This window comes from Gopherus flavomarginatus, chromosome 10 (assembly GCF_025201925.1).
Source record: "Gopherus flavomarginatus isolate rGopFla2 chromosome 10, rGopFla2.mat.asm, whole genome shotgun sequence".
Taxonomy (NCBI): Eukaryota; Metazoa; Chordata; order Testudines; family Testudinidae; genus Gopherus; species Gopherus flavomarginatus.
In genome coordinates, this window is record NC_066626.1 from 45,547,227 (window position 1) to 45,571,877 (window position 24,651).

A 24,651-nucleotide genomic window follows, 5' to 3' on the forward strand; every position below is an offset into this window, starting at 1 on the left:
AGCATTAAAATAAAATAACTGATTAGATTGTAGAGGCTATCCATGTCCTGTTATCATGGGAATCTGATAACTCTCTTTAGGAAAAAAAAACAAAAAACTAACTATCAGATGTATTTTTACATCAGTGACTAGAAAAAGCATGCTGCCTTTATTATCCAACAGAAGTGAACTTGATAGGAAATCCTGGATAGAGTGCATGTTAATTTTAGCAGATGGCCTGATTTTGAAAAAACATACAATTAGGAAAATATTCATTCTTTTTTCTTTATTTTCCTTTTCTTTTTTTTGTTGAACAATCAAAACATACAGAACCAGGTTCTCATCTGGTATAAATTCAACTGAATTCAATGGAAGCTATATTGGTTTAAGCAAGTTGAGGATTTGGCCATTATATCTGAAGTGTGATATTGACACATTTTGAATGCAGACATGGGGAAGGGGGCAGAAGGTAACAAACAAAGAAATACCCCAGGCTGTGCTCTGTGCAAGACTAGGGGAGAAATGAGGGCACAAGGCTGCCTTTATGCTCCTCCAATCCTGAGGCCAGAGAGACTCTGGCATAAATTAGAGCAGCCTCAGGGACAGACTGCCACAGAATTATCCTTTCAGCAATCATTAGGCTAACAGAGGTCCATTTGAATGATGCTTAGGAATTCATTTAATTAATTTAATTTTAGTGCAAACCAAAAGTTCAAAGCATAATGAGTTTTCAGTTATTATTGTTGACACCTCTGAGACCAAAATGAATTAATCCTTTTGCATTCCTAGTACATTTGTTTGTAGTTACCAATAACATCTAAGCAAATACAGCATTTCTCGTTATTTCTTACTCTTGCTTGTACCTGCAAGCTGGGGTCCAATATAAACTATGGAAGATTTTGATTTGCATTTGCCTTAACATTCATTAACTTTTAAAGTAGCTTGTTTCCAAGAATTTGTTCCAATTTTCATCTGTGTGCTAGAAATAATTTTTGCCACATAAACTTTATGTAAATGGCTATTTTGAAAGTTTGGTGTAATAGGACATTAGACATCAAGCTTCAAAGATGTATTGTCTTTTTACCTGATCTGTGGTTGCTTTTTTTCAATATTGATTCTGGGGAAGTATTCTCTATTTCAGTGAGATTTGGCCCCAAAACCTATTACAGATAGTCCTTTGAGAGCAGAAAATGCCAGTCAACATTATCATCTAATTTTGTTTTGTTGTTCCTAGATGTTCAGAAAAGCACCTTTGTCAAATAAGGCTGAAAATCTGAGGTTTCTACCTAGAATCCATTTATCATATTGTAACATTTCCTTGTCCCCATGTGTAAGCTTCTTTGAATCTCAGACTTCGCTTTGCAGTGAGCTTCAGTCTTTATTTTTCAAGATTGCAATATTCTTAGATTCAGTGTTTTTGACTTTTAAAGACTTCAATAACTAGTCCCCAGTATTAATAGTTTTAGTACTATTCTTTTCCTATTTTATACCATGACAGGAATTTGCTATCCTAGCTCCACAGAGTATTTAGTTATGGCAGATTGAATGCAACTTAGTACAATTTCAACATAAGTAGTTTGAGACCTGGGTTTACTGTTGCAAATTGTTTTGTTAATTTCAATCTTGTGATTTGTGTGTGTGTGTGTGTGTGTGTGTGTGTGTGTGTGTGTGTGTAGGGAGCAGGGAATGTTGCCAAATAAAACACAATGCAGATACGTTTTCTCTACTGTTCCACAGACATTTTGGAGGATTATTAATGGAACTGTTTGTAAAATATAATTAAACTGTGGTGCAGTATTATTTCTCCATCAGATGTTCAAACTGACTTCTCATCTTCATAATTGATTTTATATTTTGTCATTACATTGCACAATTAATTATCCACAGCCATATTTTCTGTAAGGCCCCTACCAGGCAAAACAAGTTCCCACCTCTTCCTCAATGGAGGGACACTGTGCAGTGAAATTGGTATGATTCCAGTGTACAGTGAGGACCAGATTTGAGGCAGAGGAAGTGCTTTAGAGAAGCCTCTTATGTAGCAGTATGCCAGTTTTTTGACAATGCCCAGCTCCTCTTATTCCCTCTACCTTCCACAGAGAGGTCACATAAGGGCACTCTCTAGGCTATTTAAATCCAATGTCTCAAGTTGCCTCTGTGGAACAGCTGCAGTGCCGCTACTTAGCTGAGAGGATTCCTCCCTCTTCCCCACTGCACATTTCTCCAGAAAGTAGCTGAGGTGCTGGAACCTGGCTATGACCCTCAGAGAACACATTATTTACTGTTGTGTGGAAAGTTACTGATATATATTACAGTTACCATAAACTCCTTTTAATCGGGACAACCTTAACCAGGAGGGCTGCTTTACTGGGATGTCTCCCCAGATAACTCATTAGTCTAATGACAGTGACTAGTAAAGACAGCTGCTTAATTAGGATAGAATTAGCATAAATTCCCCTTAATTAGAGAGCACTGGGCTAGTGCCAAATGGTGCTTAAATAAGTGCTAAATAGGTATGTGATTCTTACAAAAGTTCCCAAGTAAAAATCAAAAGTGAAAGAAATAAAGATAAAATTCAGGGAGTATCATTTTTTATTCTTTGTTATTTAGTGCGCTGCTTTATTTCATGTTAAGCTAATTGTTATTCTGTGTATGTGTCTGTGCAAAATGTTATCTTTTAATGGGGCAGCTGCTTACGTGGAACAATTACTGTGCAAATAAGCTGACTCTGTTCCACTTTTTGGACCACAATTTGTTGAGAGCTAGCTCGCTAGCTAGGACAGAACACCGAGGTGCAGATGTACAGAGCAGCCACGATATCACATACATGATTAGGACAGTTACTTTCTGATAACTAGACTTGGCAGAATTTGATTTTTTTTAAATAATTTTTTTTAAATAATTTTGATGGATATGTTTATTTTTAAGCATTTTTTTCAATTTTCACTGATTTAGATTTTCACAGTTGTGGGAAATTATGTCTGACCCTCTCCAAAAATTATTTAATGACAGTAGATATTGAGAGCAAAAAGCTAAAAGTTCCTCAGTGGAGCTCCTGCTCCAGCTCCACTAAGACCAGCATTACAAACCCTTTCATATACATTATGGTGGGACTCTAATAAGTTCTCAAGCAGCATTTTTCTTACTTTGCCTATCTGTAAATTTTGGATTATTATTGATGGAACTACTTTTCATCAGTTAGTGTGTGTACAGTGAAATAAATGTTCACCAGCATTTACCAATTAATAATCTAATCCTTCCAAGGCTACTGCTAACATATATTCAGTATCCTCTGGCTGCTTTAAAGAATAAAGCATATGAATGCCAAATTTCAAAGATATCTAGTCATCACATTCAGAATATTTAAAAGATAAAGTTTCCCATTTTATTAGCTACTCAGTGACTACATTTTCATTTATATAGTGGATTTTTTGTTGACTATCTAATCTTGTGCTAATCTAACGGTCAGTAAACCAGAATACAAGAAGCTTTAAATAGAACAGAACTATTCACCAAATTACTACTGTCTTTCCTGAATACACTGAATTATCTTAGATCAGGAGAGAAGGGAAGACGTGGTGTCACCATATTGATTGATTGTAAGGTACAGTTTTTAATGTACAAAACATTTAATCTTTTTAACTGCCTTTGACGATACAGTTGAAGATACTTCTGAAAAAGTCTACAGATCTGCCCTACTGCCCTCAGGATTTAGAGCTTAGACCAAAAAGACATCTCCAGAGACGACCATCACCAGTGACACTAATAAATAGAAGCATTAGAGGCCTTTCCAGCACAAATAAATACATAAATTAAAAAAAAATCCTAGTTAGATATGCCTTATCCTGTATGCCTTATCCTATGCATTCTGTTCCATTACATGGTGATTCAGGTCAATGCTCTGTATAGGAAGACCATTATTTTGAGTTGCATTGTAGCACCGGAGTGGTTACAAGCTCACAAAAGGGTTTCTGTAAAACTCTGGAAATGAAAAATGGGGGGATTTCGTTCTACATACAATTAAGAAAGCCTACTGTAGTTTATATAATGCTCAAAGCACACAACTTCATTTACAGCTACAAAATCCAAGAACTTTTCGCTCTGTAGCTTCTTCACTGTAACAATAAAGAACCTCACTCCCCTGACACCCTTGTGCAGGGACAATGAACAACTATAATGTTTGTACTCCCTGAGTGTTAATAATTGCTCCTGCCTAACACTTTGGTAATACTAGGATCCTGTGGTGAGAGGACCATGGCACACCCCACCATGCTGCACCCTTTCCAAAAGTGATACATTGGGATATATAATTGGTGGTCCCCAATATTGCCCACCCCAAGCATTCAAAAATCAGGAGTCTGGCCCCCCCAAATCATGACACTGACTTGAAAATCATGGGATTTAAAAATAATAAATGTGGTGGTCTTTTCATTTGCTTTCTGGTATTGGAATTTTTAGGGTTCACATTTTCAGGCTTTTCTCCATAGCCACAAGGCTAGAAACTTTTTTTTTTTTTTTAAAGAAAGGTGAGATTCTCAGTTACTAAATGGATTCCAGCAGCTGGTGCTATAAGAAAAACACCAAATGTCCACAAAGTTTGCAACACTGTCTCCCGGCCCGGCAGGAGTTCTTGTGCTTGCATGAAACTTAATAGCTTCTGGAGTTCCCATTCTGGAGATTGGATTGCTTCCAATCAGTGAGGTGTGGCTTAATGTGTCAATAAGAGTATGTATGAGCATATATTCAGTGAGAGAGCAAAAAGACTAATCAAAAAGGGGGAATAATAGATGGATAAATGAGGAAGGAAGGAGATGCAAAAACAAGAAGGAGACAGTATGGTTGAATGTTTGAAAATCTGATTGGTTGCTTAAACAAATATTCAAGGCCTTGATCCAGCAAGCCCTTAATTGTGTGTGTAATTTTAAGCACACAAGGAGTATAACTGACGTGAATGTGATGTGAACATACTTAAAGTTATGTACATGCTTAAAGTACTTTTCTGGACTGTTACCTCCTAAATTCACTAATATCACACATGTTAAGTCCATTTTAAGAAATTTAGATGAGAAATCCCTTTCTCTACCTACACTAATTAAGTGTATACATTGAACTATATAATAGGCTTTCAAATATCCCTGGGGGTAGAAATAGGACCATAACATAGAGTGGAAGTTTTCCTGGTCATAACATTTCACTGTCTCACTCTTTATTTACAAGATATTTTCAGTACATTCTTAATCTTACTTCAGTTATGACACTGCCTATTCTTGTCCTTCTGTCATCCTTCTGGATGTTTAGGTAAGGATTGATGGGTCTCTATATATTTGGGACACGTCAGGTTAAGAGTTGGGCTTATGTCATACCTTTAGGTTTTGCTAATAGAAAGCATTTTGCAGTCATTTCATTTTTGAGTAAGGAGAGCTTTCTACAACCACCACTGATCAGGCTGGCTCTGGCACTTCACATTTTAATTCAAAGCAACAGAATGCCGTATTGAAGAATGTATAAGAGTGATTTGAAGTTAACTCTGGAGCTGGACAACCTGAAAATATCACCAACCTTAGTGAAACGTGTAAAAACAAAACAAAAAACCAGCAGAAAGACATTAACACTGGCCTGTTTGAAAAAACATACCAGAAGCCTGCAAATGTCAACATGATAAAAGCCGGCTTCTGATGTGTTTCCCATTTGTTAATTAAAATATGATGGAAATTCATCCCAGTGCAATTTATAAAGCAGTGACTGCACAGAATCATGTCAACCATCTGCTGGAATGCTGAGGGCATTATTAAGACTGACTGCAAGCCCCCTAAACGGTCTATTACAGAGAGTGCTAATAACACCTGCTGCATAAACTCTGAATCTAATAAGGAAAAACACTGAGGCAAACCCCAGCATTCGCAGCTGATTTTCTGCAATGCACCATTTCACTGAGCCAAAATTGCTCAGGAGGCTTTTTTAAAACACAGTGGCTTCTTGGAGCTTGTCCCCAGACCTGGTTCCCAGAGACATCTACCTTTTCAGCAATTAATGATTGCCTATATGGTAATTTAGAAGTTGTGAGAAGTTGATGGATGCAGCCAGCAATAGTCTGGGGCCCCTGAAAAATACCATCCAAATTAGTCTAGAGCCACTTTGAGAAAAATGAGAGCAACTGCCAAGTCAGAATGGGGCTGTTTATTGTAAAGACACATTGGGGCCAAATTCTGCCTTCAAACGCACACTAAACCTATTGATTTCAATGCAACTCAGGTAGGTACCTGCCCTTAATTGGCAAAACTCCCATTTATTTACCATACCCCACTGCCAAATGGAACTTCACCGTGACATTAAGGATGGTCCCCAGGTCTTGCTGTTTCAAATGCAAAGACCCCAACTACCTGAGCTAAAGGAGAATTCTCCTTTGTTAGCAGTATGGGGCCTATGACATAGCTGGGCAATTTAGATTCCATTCAGTATAATGCATAACCTCTGTAGCCAGCTGATTATAACATGCTAATCTCCAACAGCACAGCAGTTAGGTGCTGTTGGATAATGAGTTTTGTGCTGCTGCTGGATCAACAACTTTGGACAGTGCATTCCTCTTTTTATACACAAAACATGTAGCACATGCAGCATAAGTGCAAACTCCCTCACACTACATGGAAATGAGCCTAAACCGTGACCAGGAGGGATCATCTCTAGAGATAAGTTTTGATGGGCAAAAAGAATGTGTTGTTCAATCATATTGGAGAGAAGCCAAGTTACAATACAACTAAGGCCTTGTCTGCACTACAAAGTTTTGTCAACAAAAGTTATGTTGAGACTCAAGCACTGTAATAAAAATCGGTACTGCATGTTCACACTCACTCCCTCTGTCATCACTGTGTGTCCACACATGGGGCACTTCCATCGACAGTGTGAGCAGTGCATGTGGGTACCTATTGCACAGTCCAGCTCGACACCTTCTGCCGCTAGGTCTTGTGGGAAGGCAGAGCGGATCATGGTGCATGCTGGGACAGCGTTCAATGTTCCATGATGAATTGCTTTCTGTCCCAGCATTCCATGGGCTTCCAGCTTTCTTTCGTGGCATTTTTCAACATCCCTTGTTTGCTGTGCACCCCAGCATCTTTGTGAGAAGGGATGGATCCTGCACTGCTCTCCTATGCTCTGATAACTGTCATCATGGATGGCAGTGCAGTTAATTGCAAAGTTCCTAACTGAAGAAGCCTCCCAGTTGCTTGACATACTGTGTGATATGGATAGGAGCAACTTTAGATTGCTTCTGGCATTCACAGAACAGCTGCCAAGTGTGGGACTATCGCTTTTTGGCTCAGGAAACAAGCACTAAGTGGTAGGATCATATTGTCATGCAGGTGTGAGATGATGAGCAGTAGCTACAGAACTTTTGGATGCGGAAAGCCAGCTTCCTGGAACTGTGCGCGGAGCTCGCCCCAGCACTGTGGCACAAGGACAGCAGAATGAGAGCTGCTCTATCAGTAGTGTGGAAGCTGGTGACTCTGGACTGCTACTGGTCATTCAGGAATCAATTTGGAGTTGGAAAGTCGACCACTGTGGCTGTATTAATGCAAGTGTGCAGGGCAATTAATCGCATCCTGCTACGAAGGACCATGACTCTGGGAAATGTGCGTGAAGTAGTGGATGGCTTTGCAGAAAGAGTTTCCCTAACTGTGGAGGGGTGATAGATGGCACACATCTTCCAATGTTGGCACAGGACCACCTTTGATGGAGTACATCAATAGGAAGGGGTACTTCTCCATGGTGTTGCAGGCGCTTGTGGATCACCATAGGCGTTTCACGCACATCAACGTGGGGTGGTCTGGGAAGGTGTATGACACATGCATCTTCATGTACATCAGCTTGTACAGAAAGCTACAAGTGGGGACTTTCTTTCCAGACCAGAAGATTACAGTGAGGGATGTTGAAATGCCCATAGTGATCCTAGGATACCCAGTTTACCCCTTATCCTACACAGGACACTTGGACAGCAGTAAGGAGTGATTCAACAGGCTGAGCAGGTGCCAGATGACAGTGGAATGTGCCTTTGGCAGATTAAAGGTGCGCCAGTGATGCCTTTATTGCAGGTTAGACCTCAGTGAGGATAATATTCCCATTATGTACATTGCATAATCTTTGTGAAGCTAAGGGTGAAAGATTTGCTCAAGGCTGGAGTGTTGAGGCAGACCGCTTGGCTGCTGATTTTGAGCAGCCAGATACCAGGGCTATCAGAGGGACTCAGAGGGGGGCAATTCAAATCAGGGAGGTTTTGAGGCAACACTTTGAAAATGAGAACCAGTAATGTATATTTCTGTGATTGGTGCTGCAATGTTACATTACATGTAGTTTTCCAAGGAAGCAATGGCGACATTTGCGGCCTTACATTTCAGTAAGCAAATGATTAAACTGTCTGTGTATGTCCTGGTAGTTCCTGCTATCTCAATTTGTAGGAAACAAATAAAGATGAGTTACTATTAAAAAACGTTGCTTTTATTGCACAAGAAACAACACACACACACACAAAGATGTTTGATGGGAAAGATGGTACCAGGAAGGGCAGACTTTCAAAGCTGTGCATAGGTCCAGCTATCATTCTGAAAGTTGTCCAAGGGGGTGGAGTGAACAGGAAACAGAGAAATCCCAGAATGTGGAAAGGACAGTGCAGGCAGAGTTTAGGGGCATGGAAAAGAGTTCTGAATGTGCTGCAGGGGAGGGTGTGCACTGATCTGCTCAGTCTGCAGCATTAATAAGGTCTTCAGCTTCTGTGTTTGCTTCTCCATGACTTTAATCATCCACTCAGTAGCATCCTTAACAAACTCCTGATTTTCTTTTCTGTCCTGCCTTTCGCCTTCCCTCTACTCCTTACGTTCTCTTTTCTCTGCACTGGAGAAGTGCAGTACCTCCTGGAACCTGTCTTCCTTGCTCCATCTTGGGCGCTTTCTTATTTGGCACAGACACTTGGCCAGTGTGTGTGGGGTGTTCCTGAAGGCCACATCTGCCGAAACAGAAGGAACCACGCATAGAAGCATGATTAAGTTCTTGCACAGCATTGAAACATTTCAGTCAAATACAGCTTTTGTAACATAACCATTACTTTTTCATTGATCATTGGCAAGCACACATCTCTGCGAACACCCACAGCATGATGAGTGTTGGCATCTTCTCTCCTGCTTCTTGATCGCCAGAAAGCAACTGCTGAGACTGGCTCAACACCTCCGGAGTGGTGAACAGTTCCTGGCTGCCTACCCCTCACATGACCCTGCCAGGAGCTTCAAATCATCATTTAACTGCACCTCTTCATCAATGACTTTGTCCTCTGGGTTAGGTCCTCTTTCCACTGCCTCCAGGCCTGCCGAAGTATCCACAGGGCTCTTGGCAGTAGGTGGGGTCACTACTGAGGGTAGCATCCAGCTCCTTATAGAACCAGCAGATCTTAGGTGCAGCACCAGAGCAACAGTTTGCCTCCTTTGCCTTATGGTATGCCAGACTCAGCTTCTTTATCTTCGCTCTGTACTGCAGCATGTCCTGATCATAGCCCTTTTTGCACAAGCCTCGAGAAATCTGACCATAAGTATCAAAATTCCTATGGCTGAAGTGCAGCTGGGACTGCACAGCCTCTTCTCCTCCATATACTGAGCAGCTCCAACAGCTCCACAGTGGTCCAAGCAGGAAAGCGTTTGCTGTGATAACCTGCCGTGGTCACCTGGGAAGATGTGATGAGACCTCTCCATGGCTAGCAAACAGGAAATGGAATTTTAAAAATTCCCAGGGCTTCTCAGGGGGAGGGGCGGATGGTTATTTACCTGGCTGCAGGGTAGTGGAGTTCAAAGTGCTGACCAGAAGGGTCAGGGTGGGCATTGTGGGACACCTCCTGGAGGCCAATTAAAGAGATAAAATCAAGCATGGTGTCTACACTGGACTTTGCTGACAAAAAATTTTGCACAAAGAACCTTCTCTCTCTCATGGGAGTAGTTTTATTTTGTTGCCAAAACAGGGCATTTTTGCCACCAAAAGTCGCAACACAGTGTGTATGCAACCACTTTTTGTTGACAAAATCTGCCTTTTGTTGACAAAACTTTTCAGTGTAGACAAAGCCTAACTCACCCAGCTTCAGAGGTGTTAGCATGTGTCTTAACAAGGTTTTTCAATCACATGAAGCTAACTTGAGTGAGCTAACAATTGAAAAACAGGGCCTAGGGATGGGAAAGTCAGTCTTTTTGTTTTAATTGAACCACCTCATCAACTATAATGTCCAGTTAAGATAAAATTTAAATGGCATCCCAAAATGGAAGAATCTCTAGAAGTAAATACTACTCCACTGTTTTAAATCAAATATAAATCAAACAATATATAATTCTAATAAAATTCATACTAAGTCAGTATTAAAAGTCCAAATAAAAGCTCTGCCAGTATGTAACAGAAGAAACTTTCAAAAAAAGTCCAAAGTAGAAACAGCTATACTCTCAGCTCTGGTCTATACTACAAACTTACGTTGGTATAACTGTGTCACTCAAGGGTATGGAAAATGCACACCTGAGCAATGTAATTACACCAGCCTAACCCTCAGCGTAGACAGTGCTATGACAAAAGAAGGAGCAGCTCTCCGATCAGCACAGCTAGTGTCTTCACTAAGCACTACAGCAGCACCGGTGGACCCAGTGCAGCACTATAACAAAAAAAGGTGTATTTGAACTTTCGGGATCAGTTCCAGAAGTAGTAGAAATGGTAGAAACCAGTGCGTCTGGTAGTGCAGAATGATGTCAGAGATGTTTTCCAAAATTACAGCCTAAGGCAGTGTGACAAGCATTGAAAGCCAGAATAAAGGCTTTGAAATATGATGACAATCACCAGGAATATCAGTGACTATTTTCTTTTTTTCTTTTTCTTTTATTCATAGATAATATGCCTGACATTTCAACCAAACAAGTTTTGTCATCTTTTCTTTTTACATTTTAATGTTAATAAATTAATAAACATTTTCATTACAAAGATTTAAAAAGCACTATTGCAAATACACTGCCCTGTTCTAGCACTATGCAGTGTTGTGGGTTCCAGGTTATTAGAGAGACATTTTAAGGATATAAGTTTATAATCCACACTTTCACCTTTACAGTGGAAATTTTAGGACTGTTATTTTACTGTCTGTGCTGTTTACAAATAACAGTGGTATTGTTAATTGCTGGTACTGGGTTGAAAAAAGTTGCTAGCTTGTATTTTGTTAGTTTTCTTTTTTAAAAAAAATTGTAAATTCATGGACATTTCTAACAGCATATGTATTTCTCTGCACACTCTGACTGAAATTCTTTTCAATGAAGAGGCCCTCTGAACCACTTAAGGCCCTTTTAAGACCTTAAAATGTATTGGCCTCGTCCTCCTGTTATTTTTTCCAATGTCGTCCACTGTCTATTTCCATAATTATGGAGTTTTTTTGAAGGCATTTGCATTCTTGCTTTTTTGTTGTATTATAACATTTTTATCATCTCTAAAATATGTTTTGGAGTAAAGTTACCCAAGCACATTGGCAGAGAATGGGTGGGACAGATTGTTAAGCATGTAGAAGACCTCTTAAAATGAGGCGGGATATGAACACCTCTGCAGTCTTAGGACAGTGGAGGTTAGTAGTCCTACCACTGCAGAGGTGTTAACTTCATTTTAAGTGGTCACCTACAACTTGTGTTGAATCCTTCATACAAGTTTGTCCAATAAAATATATTACCTCACTCCCCTGTATCTTCCATATCTTGGGACCAAGATGGCTACAACATTCCAAACACTCATTTTCCAATATCCTTTTACTCTTTTTCTCTTTCTTTACTTTGTCTCTCTCAGAAGATGTTAGGGTAGGATCTGACCCACAAATAACAGTTTTGCATTCTCTTAGATACCAATCTCAATATACAGTTTATCTGGGCTAGGCCAGTTCTCTCAGGCATGCTATTTATTTATTTATCTATCCATCATCACGCAAACAATGACCTGTTCTATGAAAGCTTTTTTTAAAGAAACTCATTTTACAGTATTGCTAACTGTGAAAACTAATACAACTGTATGTCATCACATTTTTTCTCATTTTAAAACTATAAGCTTTTGCTTAACTCAAAAAATATGTCCTGTACTTCCAAAAAGAATAATAGAGACATTCTGCAACAGATTATTATTAATGAGAATTTTTAAAAAGATGAGCATTATGGATTTAAGCGTACACATACAGGGAAGATGGGAAATCTGTAGGATGAGCTAAAACATATACTAAATTATGGAAAACATGAGCCAGTGGGCATATCTGGGATGATTCTCAAAACTGAAATTAATAGGATGAAAAGTCAGTAATGATGTATAACATCTGTTTAGAGCTCCATGTAAATAGCAGCACACAGGAACCATTTGAAGTGCACAAATTTTATTAGTCCCACAAAACCCTGGAACTATGCTACATAATCCTGAGCATCATATCCATTAACTAACTGCTATTAACTATAGACACAGAGCATTCCTGTAACAAGATCCATACTAGAGAGAGAGACGGAGAGTGGTTGAAGGTGTCACAGTTGTTTTTATTTAAGTGCCAACCGTACACTCAGCTCTTCATAAGACATAATAAGGTATGATTTTTTATCCATAGGATATTATAAACTAAACAGAAAACACAGAGAAGGTGATGCCTCTTTAGAACATTTGCTTTCTGAATGGGTGGGTGTCAACATTAACATTAGCTAGTTTTTGAGAGCTTAGCAGAAGAAACAAGCTTTGAAATTTTGTGGAGAAGGACTCGGAAGGATAAGGCAAGTCCCTAGCTGTGCAGTGCAGCTATGAGCCGGGATGATAGGAGGATTTGTGATCATGTCAATAACAGGAAGAGGAGAGGAATTAGGGGGAAAGGTGAGGAGACAGTTTTTCTGAGTGACATTTGAGGCAATGATGGGATCTCCACGATGGCCATTAATTACTGTGAAAGGTTTGTTTGTTTTTTTTCCAAATGGAGTGGAACCTCCAAAGGGAGCAGTGGAAGGGAAGGATAAATTGAGGAAGCCAGGGGATATGGAGATCAAGAGAATGAGAACAGAGGGGAGGGTCAGCATGGGTTGAGAGCTATGTTTCCAGAGATAAAGAGGAATCGGCAGAGGAAAAGGCCAAGTTGAGGTAAGTATATATGTAGGTAGGTAGAAGTGGGACCAAAGGGGATAGCAAGAAACTCATGTGTTTCTGCAAGAGCTCATGCTTGCAGAAGAGAGTATGGATTCATAACATGAATAGCAATGTCCAGGTGAAAAACAGCGGGAAGAGTGGAGAAGATAAAATGTAAGAAGTCAGAGATGCTAAGAATGAGGGGGAAACGGGAGTTTGAAGAAGGACTGATTGATAGTAAGGAAGGCAAGTGCAGAACAGCAAATTGGTATAATGGCAAATAACCACTTAATGCTGAAAATTAATATGGTGGTAACTAATCAGTCAAAAATAATAAGCGGTGTGGCTGTGATGAGGTGTATATCCCCTGCCCATTCTCAACTGAACTATGAAAGGGCAAACCCCTTTGCTGAATGGAGAACAACCCATCCCATTGTCACTACTTCTGGTGTCAGGCCTGGAGAGAAGGGCTGACAGCTGTGGCCCATTAAGCAGCTGAAGTGTGGAGCTGGCAGGTAAGACTCATGAAAAAGTTAGTTGTAAAAAGGTAGGGCTTACAATGAGATGAGAAGGAGCTCTTTGGACGGAGAAGTGGTGCATAATGGAAAAGAGTCTTTATTCCTTCTATCCCTCAACAGTAAGGACTGAGATTATTTGGCCACCTTGCCAAGAGGGAAATCTTTCTTTTTCGGTTGGTTGTTGTAGCTAGGCCAAGCTAGTCAAAAGGGATCTATGAAAGACTACTTTTCTTCTAGAAAGAAGGAAGGGCATAGTTTGCTTTTCTACTCTTCTTTTAAAGGCTTGGTGACTTAAATCCAGCTTGGGCGGAGACCCTAATATCCGCTCTACGTTGTGATATATACAAATGCATAGTATTTACTGGTGACAAATAATTAAACAACGAAGAAAGTTATAGCAAAATATTTTGGGTAAGGCTCCAAGTAATGAAAACCAAAGGAGAAACTATAAGGGGTAGTTGCCAAGAAACCCATGTCTACAGATCAGGTGACAGTGAGAATGAAAAGTTTGTGAGTTAACTATTCAGAAATATAAAACCGATGGATATTGTATTCCAAAAAAGTTTTAACTACCCAGACAACTGCTGGATACAGCAAAACAAAGGGCACTCAAATGATTGTTAAGTTCTGTAGGAAAGAAAGTCCTGATGTATACAGGACAGAATGAAATGAGAGAATCCATCCTGATAGATTTCTGATCAGTGAGGAGGAATTGATTTAAAACATGCAAAAACTGTGAAACAAATTCTTTAGACTTTGGAAGTAACTTAATGACACCCAAGGGCCCACTTCTCTTCCTGCATGTTATAAGTAATTCCTATCATGTGTTACCAATAAGACGCAGAAGGAAAATGAGGCCTCTGTAGTGTGCATCTGTAACCAGAACATCCTTACAATGGGTTCTTATAACTTATGCGAGCCATGCCAATCTCCTGCTCCATAAATTCCTTCCAAAAAAGAACTTGTTCAGGAAACATAAGTAGTTTATACTTATTAAAATATTCAATGTATCATTTAAATAATATAATGTGCCTTTGAAAGGTTAAAATATGTAAAAGACAAACAATGATCTAATTAAAGTGTATTTCTTATAAAATGTTTGATGTAAAGAATATATTGACAAAAGATAAATAATTTAGTTCTGCCCTAATCATGTGTTGATGCATTTTCCTAGGAATTTACAAAATGTAAGCCAATTCTGGTAATGACAAAACCTTCCAATAATCCACTTCTGCAGAGATTGTCTAGTTCTACAGTGTACATCAAACCATGTAGTATTTCTACATGCAATATTCTTAGAATATTGTAGGAGGGAAATAGAGTGTCAATGAAAAGAAGTCACAGATTTTCTTTGTTCGTATCATGCATTCCAAAAAAAGAAAAAACCCACTGGTAAGCAAAATTATTCAAATTTTTTTAAGATTGTGATTGTAAGATTTGTTGGTCAAAAAGTCTAAATGGGTTTCAGAACTTGGATTTCTGGGCTACTTTTAGCTTACCACCATACAAGAAATAAGAAGTTTGAACTTTTTATCATTGTGCCACAAATAGAAGCACTCAGACTTACTGTGAAAATGACTCCTATAACACATATCTGTGTTTTTAATGCACTAATAAAATGTGGTATTCTTTCTAGATGCAGAGCAAGTAATATACATTAGAAATTCACAGTCTATGAAATATGTAACTAATTTCCAGATATTTTTGTCCTGTGTGTCATTAAGAACTCTTGAGGTTTTGAACATCTTTTTATAGCTTAACTTTTTTTCTACCAATGGAAAATCCCTTACTTTCTTTATATATGAACAAAAGCATATAAGAATGGGTTAGGATTTGAAATGAATTGTATCCCTCATGAACTAATTCTGAAAATATAACAACATTCTTTCTATCCATGTCATGTTATGGTATCTTAGTTGCTGAAACTCCATGACCAAATTCAAGTCATCTAACAATTCATGAGAAAATCATGCAAAATAGAGAGAGTACTGTCTCAAACATATTTATATTTTAAGTGCTTGCCACTTTTGCTCATGATGACCATATTTCAGCAGCACTTGTGCCCCCTGACAGACCACGGGTTAACTCTTTCATGTTATCATCTAGTATGAAGTAAATGCTTAGTGGCGTAAATGTCTCAAAGCACTCATACTCAACACCTTTTTATGGAGATATAAAAGTCTCTCCATAGTTACTGTAAAGACAAAATGAAGGTCCATTGTAATCCTTTATGTTAACCCTCCTGCTCCCATATCACTGAAGTGTTAACAACTCCCATGATTTGAGTCTCATGTTTGGTGTGGAATCCTGGCCCCACTGAAGTCTCTGGGGTTGTGTGATAATATGAGATTCTCGGCTCTTTCTTTTTTGTCTTGGCACTGGTGGTTATGGAAGAAAGCTTAAAAATGTGAAAACAACAGACTCAAAAACAAAAGAATCAAATAAAAGAACACAAAACATATATTTTTAAAATCACACATTTTTAAGCCAATCCCATGATTTTTTGAACACTTCAGATTGGCAAAACCATCTTTGGCTAGCAAAACTAAGTTGATCTGAAGTCTAAAGAGGCATTTTCTGCCAAGTTTGGATTAAATGGTTTTTGAGTTCCATTTTATTAAAATGTTACTCTGATATTAAATTTGAAGTGCCTAATATTTTTTTGTCCCTCTACCTCAAAATCTGGTTGTTATTATCCCATCCAACTTTTCACATAATTTACTCCCCTTGAAAACTCATGCAGGAGCTATATTTGAAGAAAAAAGTTTTAAATAAAACAAAATTATCAATGATCATGATAGCTAATCAAAATGGTTACAAAATGTGTATGAGCAATTTGCATTCAGATAGTTGGTTGAAACTGAGAGCTAAGATTAAGAGCCCTTCTGTACTTTAGTCCAAGTTCAGGAAAGTAACCCTATTCGGGGCAGTGCCAAGACTGTGCTTAAGATCTATTGGATGGACTTAAGCACATGTATAAGTGCTTTTCTAAATTGGAACCTTTATCATTATAAGAGGTTTTCCTATAAGTCTAGGACTAGAGCCCTGTCTCTGCAGGAAGATGTATTGTTTACACATAATTATGTTGCTTGTTTTTGTTGAAGAATGCCACGCAAATAGGGTTGCCAACTTACGAATTGCACAAAACCGAACACCCTTGCCCTACCCCCTGCCTCATCCATTCCCCGAGGCCTGGCCCCTGCCCCTCCTCTTCTCTAAGGCCCCGCCCCCTACCCTCCGTCACTCACTCTCCCCCATGCTTACTCACTTTCACAGGGGTGGCGTAGGAGGTTGAGGTGCAGGAGGGAGTGAGGGCTCCAGGAGGGGGTGGACTCCAGGGTGGGGCCAGAAATGGTGGGTTCACTGTGTGGGAGGGGACTCCAGGCTGAGGCAGGGAGTTGGGGTGTGGGTGGGGGTGCAGGCTCTAGTGTGGAGCTGGGGATGAGAGGTTTGGAGTGCAGGAGGGGGCTCTGGGCTGGAGCCAAGGGGTTAAGAGTGGGCTAAGGGGTGGGCAGGGGGTTGGGGGCTCTGGGAGGGAGTTTGGATGCAGGAAGACATTCCAACCTACGGCAGCGGGTTGGGGTGTGGGTCAGGGTGCAGGATCTGGGAGGGAGTTTGGGTATGGGAGGAGGTTCCGACTTGGGGCAGCGGGTTCTGGTGCAGGTGGCGGTGCGGGGTCTGGAGGCAGTTAGGGTGTAGCAGGGGTTCCAACCTGGAGCAGGAGGTTCGGGGTGTGGGCTCTGGCTGGACAGCACTTACCTCAGGTGGCTCCCAGTCGGAGGTGCAATGTGGCTCCACGCTGCTCCTGGAAGCGGCCGGCAGGTCCAGCCCCTAGGGAGAGGTGCAGCCAGGTGAGTCTGTACGGTGCGCACTGCCCGCACCCTCAGGCACCACCTCCATAGCTCCCATTGGCCACAGTTCCTGGCCAATTGGAGTTGCAGAGCCAGCGGTCAGGGTAGGGACAACATGCAGAGCTTCCTGGGCCACAGGGATATGTTGGCTGCTTCTGTGGAACCAACTGGACTTTTAATGGCCTGGTCAGCAGTGCTGAATGGAGCTGCCAGTGTCCCTGTTTACCTGGGCGATCCAGTCGAAAACTGGATGCCTGGTGACCTTACACCCAAAAGTTACCTTTTTCTGCAAAATTAGTCAATTGATCAAGCTGTTTTTAAGTTAGTTTATACATGGAATTATTCAGCTGAAAGACAATAGTTAAGATTACAACCAGTTTCACAAGCAGTCCTGTATTTGTAACTTTGCACCAGAAAAGGGTTTTTCTTTGTTTTATTGGTTTTTTTATGATGTTCAGAGTATCTAGAATCTTTTTTTTTTGAAAGTGTGAAAGTAAATGGTGAAATCATTTTTAATATGTGAATGCTTGAAAATGACTTTGCAATGTTACTATAGGAGCTGTACTATGGGCTTTTACCTAAAGCGCTGTGTTGCAGACAGCATGGAGGCCATCAGTCATGTGAAAGCACCTGCAGGCATTGTGCAATCTCTACACTGCAAAAGGAGCTAGCAGGAACACTGTGGATCTCCTAAGCTCCACATAGCTGGGAGAGACAATTTTATGAAGTCTGAATGGTTTTGAATATTTATGTTCTTCCCCTCAGTGCTTATTTCCAAACTTATAAATACCTAGGTATTTTCTTTAATTGTAGTGTTCTTCAGTATGTTTACATACCAGCAATCTTAAATTAAAGTTCATGGGCAAATTCTCAGCATTTTCAGCTCTGCAGAGACACTGATTTACACCAGCTGAGCATCTGGCCTAAAGATATAGATCAGTTAGATGCTATGTACAAAGTGCACCTTGCAGTGAATGCATTATACACAATTAAGTACCTTGAAGTGAATGCATTATACACAATTAATTGTAATCACACTTTATTAAACTGAGCAGGCCCTCTACATTTGATTATGGAAAGGAAGTCATTACACGGGAGATCAAAATTAAAATTCTCAACGAAAATAAAATGAGCGGCAGTTAAGATTGAGAGTGCATATCAGTATAAGGGTAAAGTAAACTTTCAAGGGTTTTATAGTTAATTTTAAAAAAACCCAAGACAATCACATTAAGTTTAAGAGAAAGCCAAACATTTGAAAATCAGGGCCTGATTCTCTTCTCACACCTATGTTTATCATGCAAAAACATCATTGAAGCTAGCAGAGCTAAACCGGTGCAAAAGTAATTTTATAGTACAATCAGGCCCACTCACTTCAACGAAGTACTTCTGATTTATACCAGTATTACTGAGATTTAGAGTTGGTCCTTTGTTCAAAAAAAGTAAGATAGATTCCTGTGCTCCACAAAAAAAAAAAAATCACATGTTATTACACAATTTCCACTGTATCTTCCCAAGTAACATCCTATATTCAGCTATTTACAGAGAAGCAGCAAACACTTTATCTGTGAATCCTGCTTTCTTTGAACACCCTAAGGACTTTGCATCTTCCACTTCTGCTCTGAATAATACAACACCGTTTACCTTTTCATGAGGAAATGCCTTTCCAGCTACTCTGCACAACACCACCATTCAATAAAAAAGCAATATAACTCATAAGTGACATTAACGTAATAAAGAGAAGAGGCCTTCAGAAACACATTTCTTCTCATCATTAGCTTGGTAGGTAATTTACTCATATTTGTTTTAATAAAACAAAACTAGTTGGGGTGCGGGAGAAAGGGAAGATCTTCAAGAAGTGATATATCCTCCTAATTATAATACCATTTTAAGGGTTCTTTAATATTATGCCTGCTTCCCACAGAAAAGTCCTTTCAGTATGATTACTCATATTCCAGAGTAAGTTGTTTCCCTTATGACATTATTATTGCTACTATCTCTTTATGTGGCAGTGCCCATGGTATGCTAGGCCCTTTTCACTCACAATGCAAAACATGGTCTCTGCACTAAAGAGTACAAATTATGGGCTGTATCCTGCACTCGTCTTTCATTACTTGTGCACTTTTTGCCTCCTGAATAATGATATTTCAGCTGCAAGTACTGCTACACATTAATGTGGGGGTGGTGAAACAGCCATCCATGCTTTCTCACATAAAAAGTAATATTCTATTATTTAAATACAGTTGATTACAAGTAAAAGAGATTATTTTATTTTCAAATAAAATAGCTGGGTGATTGAGATCAGTACATATTTCTTCTGAATGTTTCAATATGAGTACAATGATAAAGTCAAAAAGTTAAATTGAATAGTAACTAACATTCCAAGTGCTCCATGAAGCATGCAATGTACCCATTATCTCATTTGTCATCCTTGTTAATTATAGTTACCTTAGGAGAATTCTGAGGGATTTAAGTGGATGACATTAGTGAGACACTCGCACGCGTGTCTAAAAGGAGGTAGAGCAAGACAGACATGCAGTGTAAATGGATTTCTGACAATTCAAAAACTAGTCACATTTTTATTGCAGAGCTTTGTGCAATTCACAAAGTACTGCTGGCCATTTTTACCTAATGTGGTTTTCCTTTTTCAAGCCCTAAGTTCTATAAATAAACAAGCCGCAGTATTTCTGCTGTGCAAGACCCCATTTTCTTGCAGTATTTGGTTGATGGAAAAGGTTAAAAGCCAACAGTCTAATGAGCTTAGTTCAATTATAATTCTATTTTTTTTTGGCCTCTGATCAATTCAAGTATTTACTGAAATTTGCTACATTTCTTATGAATCACTGACTTTATGAGATTAATTAGAAATATGGGGTCAAATTCATCTCTGGTGTAACTCTATTAATTTAATACCGGGGTAGATTGTGACGGAGTAATGACTGATTGACTGTAGCCTAATGGTTCACCTATTACATGAATGCAGATCTCCAGGGACTGTTTTTTTAAACTGTCAGTCACACCTGACATCTAAGGGTACTGAGAGAGAGTTCAGAAGCAAGATGAGAAGAACTGGGGATGGAACGTGAAGGCTTTTGTAATGAGACAATTCCTAAATCAGCATTGACCCATATGTTTAAATCAGGGGTCGGCAACCATGGCACGTGAGCCAATTTGTAATGGCACGCGGCTGCCTGCTGTGACTCCGCGTGTCATTAAAAATCCTGCCGACGCGGCAAGCCGTGGGGTTCCCCAGTCTCGCGCCGGAGCGCTGGCCTAGCGCAGCAAGCGGCCAGCCCCTTCCACGCCTCCCCCCCAAGCCCAGCCGCCGCCCGCGCAGAGCTCTCGGGAGTTGGGGCTGCGCGCCCCCGTGGGGCAGCGTTTGGCTCCGAGGGGAGGGAGAGATGCTCCCCCCTCACCCGGAGCCCTGCTGCCGCGTGCACATCGCTCTGAGGGGCACGGCGGAGCAGGGCTCCGGATGAGCAAGGAGCCTCATGGTAAGGGGGCTGGCTCCAGGGCTGTGGGGGGTGGGGCGGGGCTGGCTAAGGGCAGTCAAGGGACAGGGAGCAGGGTGGGTGGGATCCCGGGGGCGTGGTCAGGGAGCAGGGGGGTTGGATGGGGTATGGGAGTTCCGGGGTCTGTTTGGGGGGTGAATAGGGGTCAGGACAGTCAGGGGACAGGGAGCAAAGAGGGTCCTGGGGGAGCAGTTTGGATGGGGGGGTGTCTCTGGAGGGGGTGGTCAGGAGACAAGGAGCTGGGGGGGTGGGGTGGGATGAGTCGGGAGTTCTGGGGGGACTGCCAGGAGGTAGGGGTGTGGAGTGGGGTTGGGGCAGGCAGGGAGTGGGTGGGAGGGGTTGTATGGGTCCAGAGTTCTGGGGGTCCTGTCAGGGGGCAGGGAGCAGGGAGCAGTTAGATAGGCATGGGAGTCCAGGGGGTCTGTCGGGGTGTGGATAAGGGTTGGGGCAGTCAAGGGACAGGTAGGGGGTAGGGTCCTGGGGGGGCAGTCAGGAGATAAGGGGCAGGGAGGCTTAGATAGGGGTGAGGTCCCGGGGGGGGTAGCTGAGACAAGGAGCGGTGGGGAGGGGTTGGGTTCTGGGGGGTGCAGTCACCCTCTGCCCTGAGCCCTGGCCCCCCACACACCCCCAGGCCCCTGCCCTGAGCGCTGTACCACCCAGCCCTCTGTTGACTCCTTGACCCCCCCATGACCCCAACCCTGACTGGCACCCCTGCACATACCCAGCCCCCCTACCCTGACACCTGCACCCCCCTCACATGCCCCCAGCCCTCTGCCCTAACTCTTGCACCCTGCACATCCCCAGCCCCTCCCCCCATCCCATGCACCCTGCACATCCCCACCCCAATCCTGAGCACCAAACGGGAGCCCCTGCACCCTCACTCACATTCCCACCTGCACCCCTCACACCACATGGGAGCTGCCCAGGTAAGTGCCCCCACACCCAAACCTCTTGCCCCAACCCTGAGCCCCCTCCTTCATTTTAGCTCCTGGCTAGACCCTTCACCCTCAGCCCTGTGCTCAGTCCACTCCAACTCTCAGCTCAGTGCAGAGAGAGGAAGAGAATGGGCCAGAACCAGGGAGAAGGTAGATACCCACTGTATGTGGGCAGGGCTGGGACCCCAGACCGGCACTGGGCTGAGCAGGTCTGGCAGCCAGGATCCCGGCTGGCAGGAGCCGGAGGATGGAACCCCTGAGTGACAGTGAGCTTTGCCGCTCAGCCCACTGCCAGTCCGGAGTCCCGGCCACCAGCCCCACACAGCCCGCTGCCGGTCTGGGGTTCTGTCTGCCAGACCCTTCCCAACTGGGGTCCCAGCCGCAGGCCCCACTCAGCCCACTGCCGGCCTAGGTGAACAGAACCCCAGAACAGCAGCGGGCCGAGTGGGTCGGTGGCGTAAGATCAACATTTTAATTTAATTTTAAATGAAGCTTCTTAAACATTTTGAAAACCTTGTTTATTTTACAATACAACACTAGTTTAGTTATATAATATATAGACTCATAGAGAGAGACCTTCTAAAAAACATTAAAATGTATGACCGGCACGCGACACCTTAAATTAGAGTATATAAATGAAGACTCAGCACACCACTAATGAAAGGTTGCCTACCCCTCGTTTAAATACCGCATGTGTCTTTAAAAACTTTTTATATCCCTCTGGGAGTGTAACATAGCACTCCCTATGTGTCATGGACTGAACTGTCCCTGTTATCTGTAAAGAAAGTTCCAACCCTCTCCCCTCAAGCAAGATTGAGGGCTTGTCTACACTTACAGCACTGCAGCGGCTCAACTGCACCAGAGCACCTATGGCATTGCCAACAGGAGAGCTTCTCCCATCGGCACAGATACTCCACTCCCCAAGAGGCAGTAGCTATGGCCTTGGCTACACTGGCGCTTTACAGCGGTGCAACTTTCTTGCTCAGAGGTGTGAAAAAACACCCCCCTGAGCGCAGCAAGTTACAGCGCTGTAAAGCGCCAGTGTAAACAGTGCCCCAGTGCTGGGAGCGTGGCTCCCAGCGCTGTAACCTAATCCCCTCAGGAAGGTGGAGTACCTGTAGTGCTGGGAGAGCTCTCTCCCAGCGCTGGTGCCGCGACCACACTCGCACTTCAAAGCGCTGCCGCGGGAGCGCTCCCGTGGCAGCACTTTGAAGTTGCAAGTGTAGCCATACTCTATGTTGACAGCAGAAGCCCACCTATCAACATAGCACTGTCTGCACTGGGATGTAACTACGTTGCTCGGGGTGGACTTTCCACACCCCAAGGGATGTAGTTATACCAACATAAGTTGGTAGAGTAGACCAAGCCTAAGATATACAGACAGGGCCCCATGTTTTGGGAAGTTTGCCCTGCCACTGTCCTTTAGATAACCAGAAAATTTCAATCAGCAGGACTGTCAGGCCAATACATTTCACAAGCACTAAATCCTCACACAGTTTTTTTTTTTAAACTGAAGTATATGGTTATATGGAAATTATCTATATATATGTAAATCAGGTTATTAAATAATTAAATATCTTCCCTGACAGTAACAAAACATCCCTTATTTTTCTTTTTCAAAATTTTACCAGTGATTGAAGAGGGACCAGGGAAAATGTGACTGACCTTAGAATGAGAGTGTATGAGAGCTTATCGACTAGCAAAAAAAGAAAAAAAGCTCTTTAATGCAAATACCTAAAAACTCTTCCCACTTTTCTTGGGGGGGGGGGGGTAGGGGCTTTTTGTTTTTTGTGTGTCTTTGTTTGTGAAACTAACTAGTATGTTCTGTGCTTCTCTCCTGTGCCTGAGCAATGAGTTCATATCATTGTAGTTCTCATTCCTGATAGGTGGAGTTGCCATTCATACAGTACAAAAGCACTAGAAAATAAACTGTAAAGTACAGTGATACACTGGAAAGAGGTGTTATAGGTGACCCCAACAGGTCACCTCTATCTCCAACTTCTGTGGAGCCTGACTACACCTCTGTCCTACAATAGTAATTGCTTTCAGTATCAATTACTCTGATCTTTAACACACTTTAGTCCCTCCAGATCTTGGCTATTGGTGGAATATATAACTCTGCTACAGGTTATGTGCTTCTTGGCAGAGTGCACCCTTCAAGCATCCCATTCCAAATGCTAGTTAAAAATATTTAGTGATCTTTCACATAGCACCTATTGTGCTGTGAAATTGGGTGTGGAGGAATGCAGACTGCTGGCCTGTGATGATGAGTAGAGGCAAGAACAGCAGCAACATGATACTATGGTAATTTTTTGGTCATCATTCTGAATTTGAAACTGGCTGTAAAATTGCTCTGACACATTGGCTAAATATTACCCATGTGTCACAACACGTATTTGTATAAAACAAGATTTGTTTCAGGTTTGGGTCTGCTTTAAAAGTTAGCCACAGGTACATAATTCATTTCTTTTATGAGAGGAGCCCTCAAAACTGATATCATGAATGCATGCTGTATGTAAATACAACAGCATAGAAAGAGCAAATTTATACCTTTAATAGGAATCTTTGGTCAGGTATTTCTGTACAATTGCAGTACAACCATGGCCTAATAGACGAATGTTAATAATAATTAAAAATAATAATGTTTTGCACAGATATGTTCTTTAACATATCCCTGTGGGGGACGGGAGTGGGTGCACTAAAGATAGTTCCTCATTATGGAAGTTCTAGAACAGGGGTA

General features: G+C 41.6%; 1 protein-coding gene across 1 annotated transcript in view; it reads right to left on the reverse strand.

The window, feature by feature from the left end:
* Window positions 1-24,651, reverse strand: part of XIRP2 (xin actin binding repeat containing 2) — a 157,564-nt gene that overhangs the window by 83,218 nt on the left and 49,695 nt on the right. Inside the window, exon 2 of the mRNA XM_050916246.1 lies at window positions 17,376-17,447. Coding sequence (XP_050772203.1) covers window positions 17,376-17,447 — 72 coding nt within the window. The remainder of the gene's footprint in view (window positions 1-17,375; window positions 17,448-24,651) is intronic.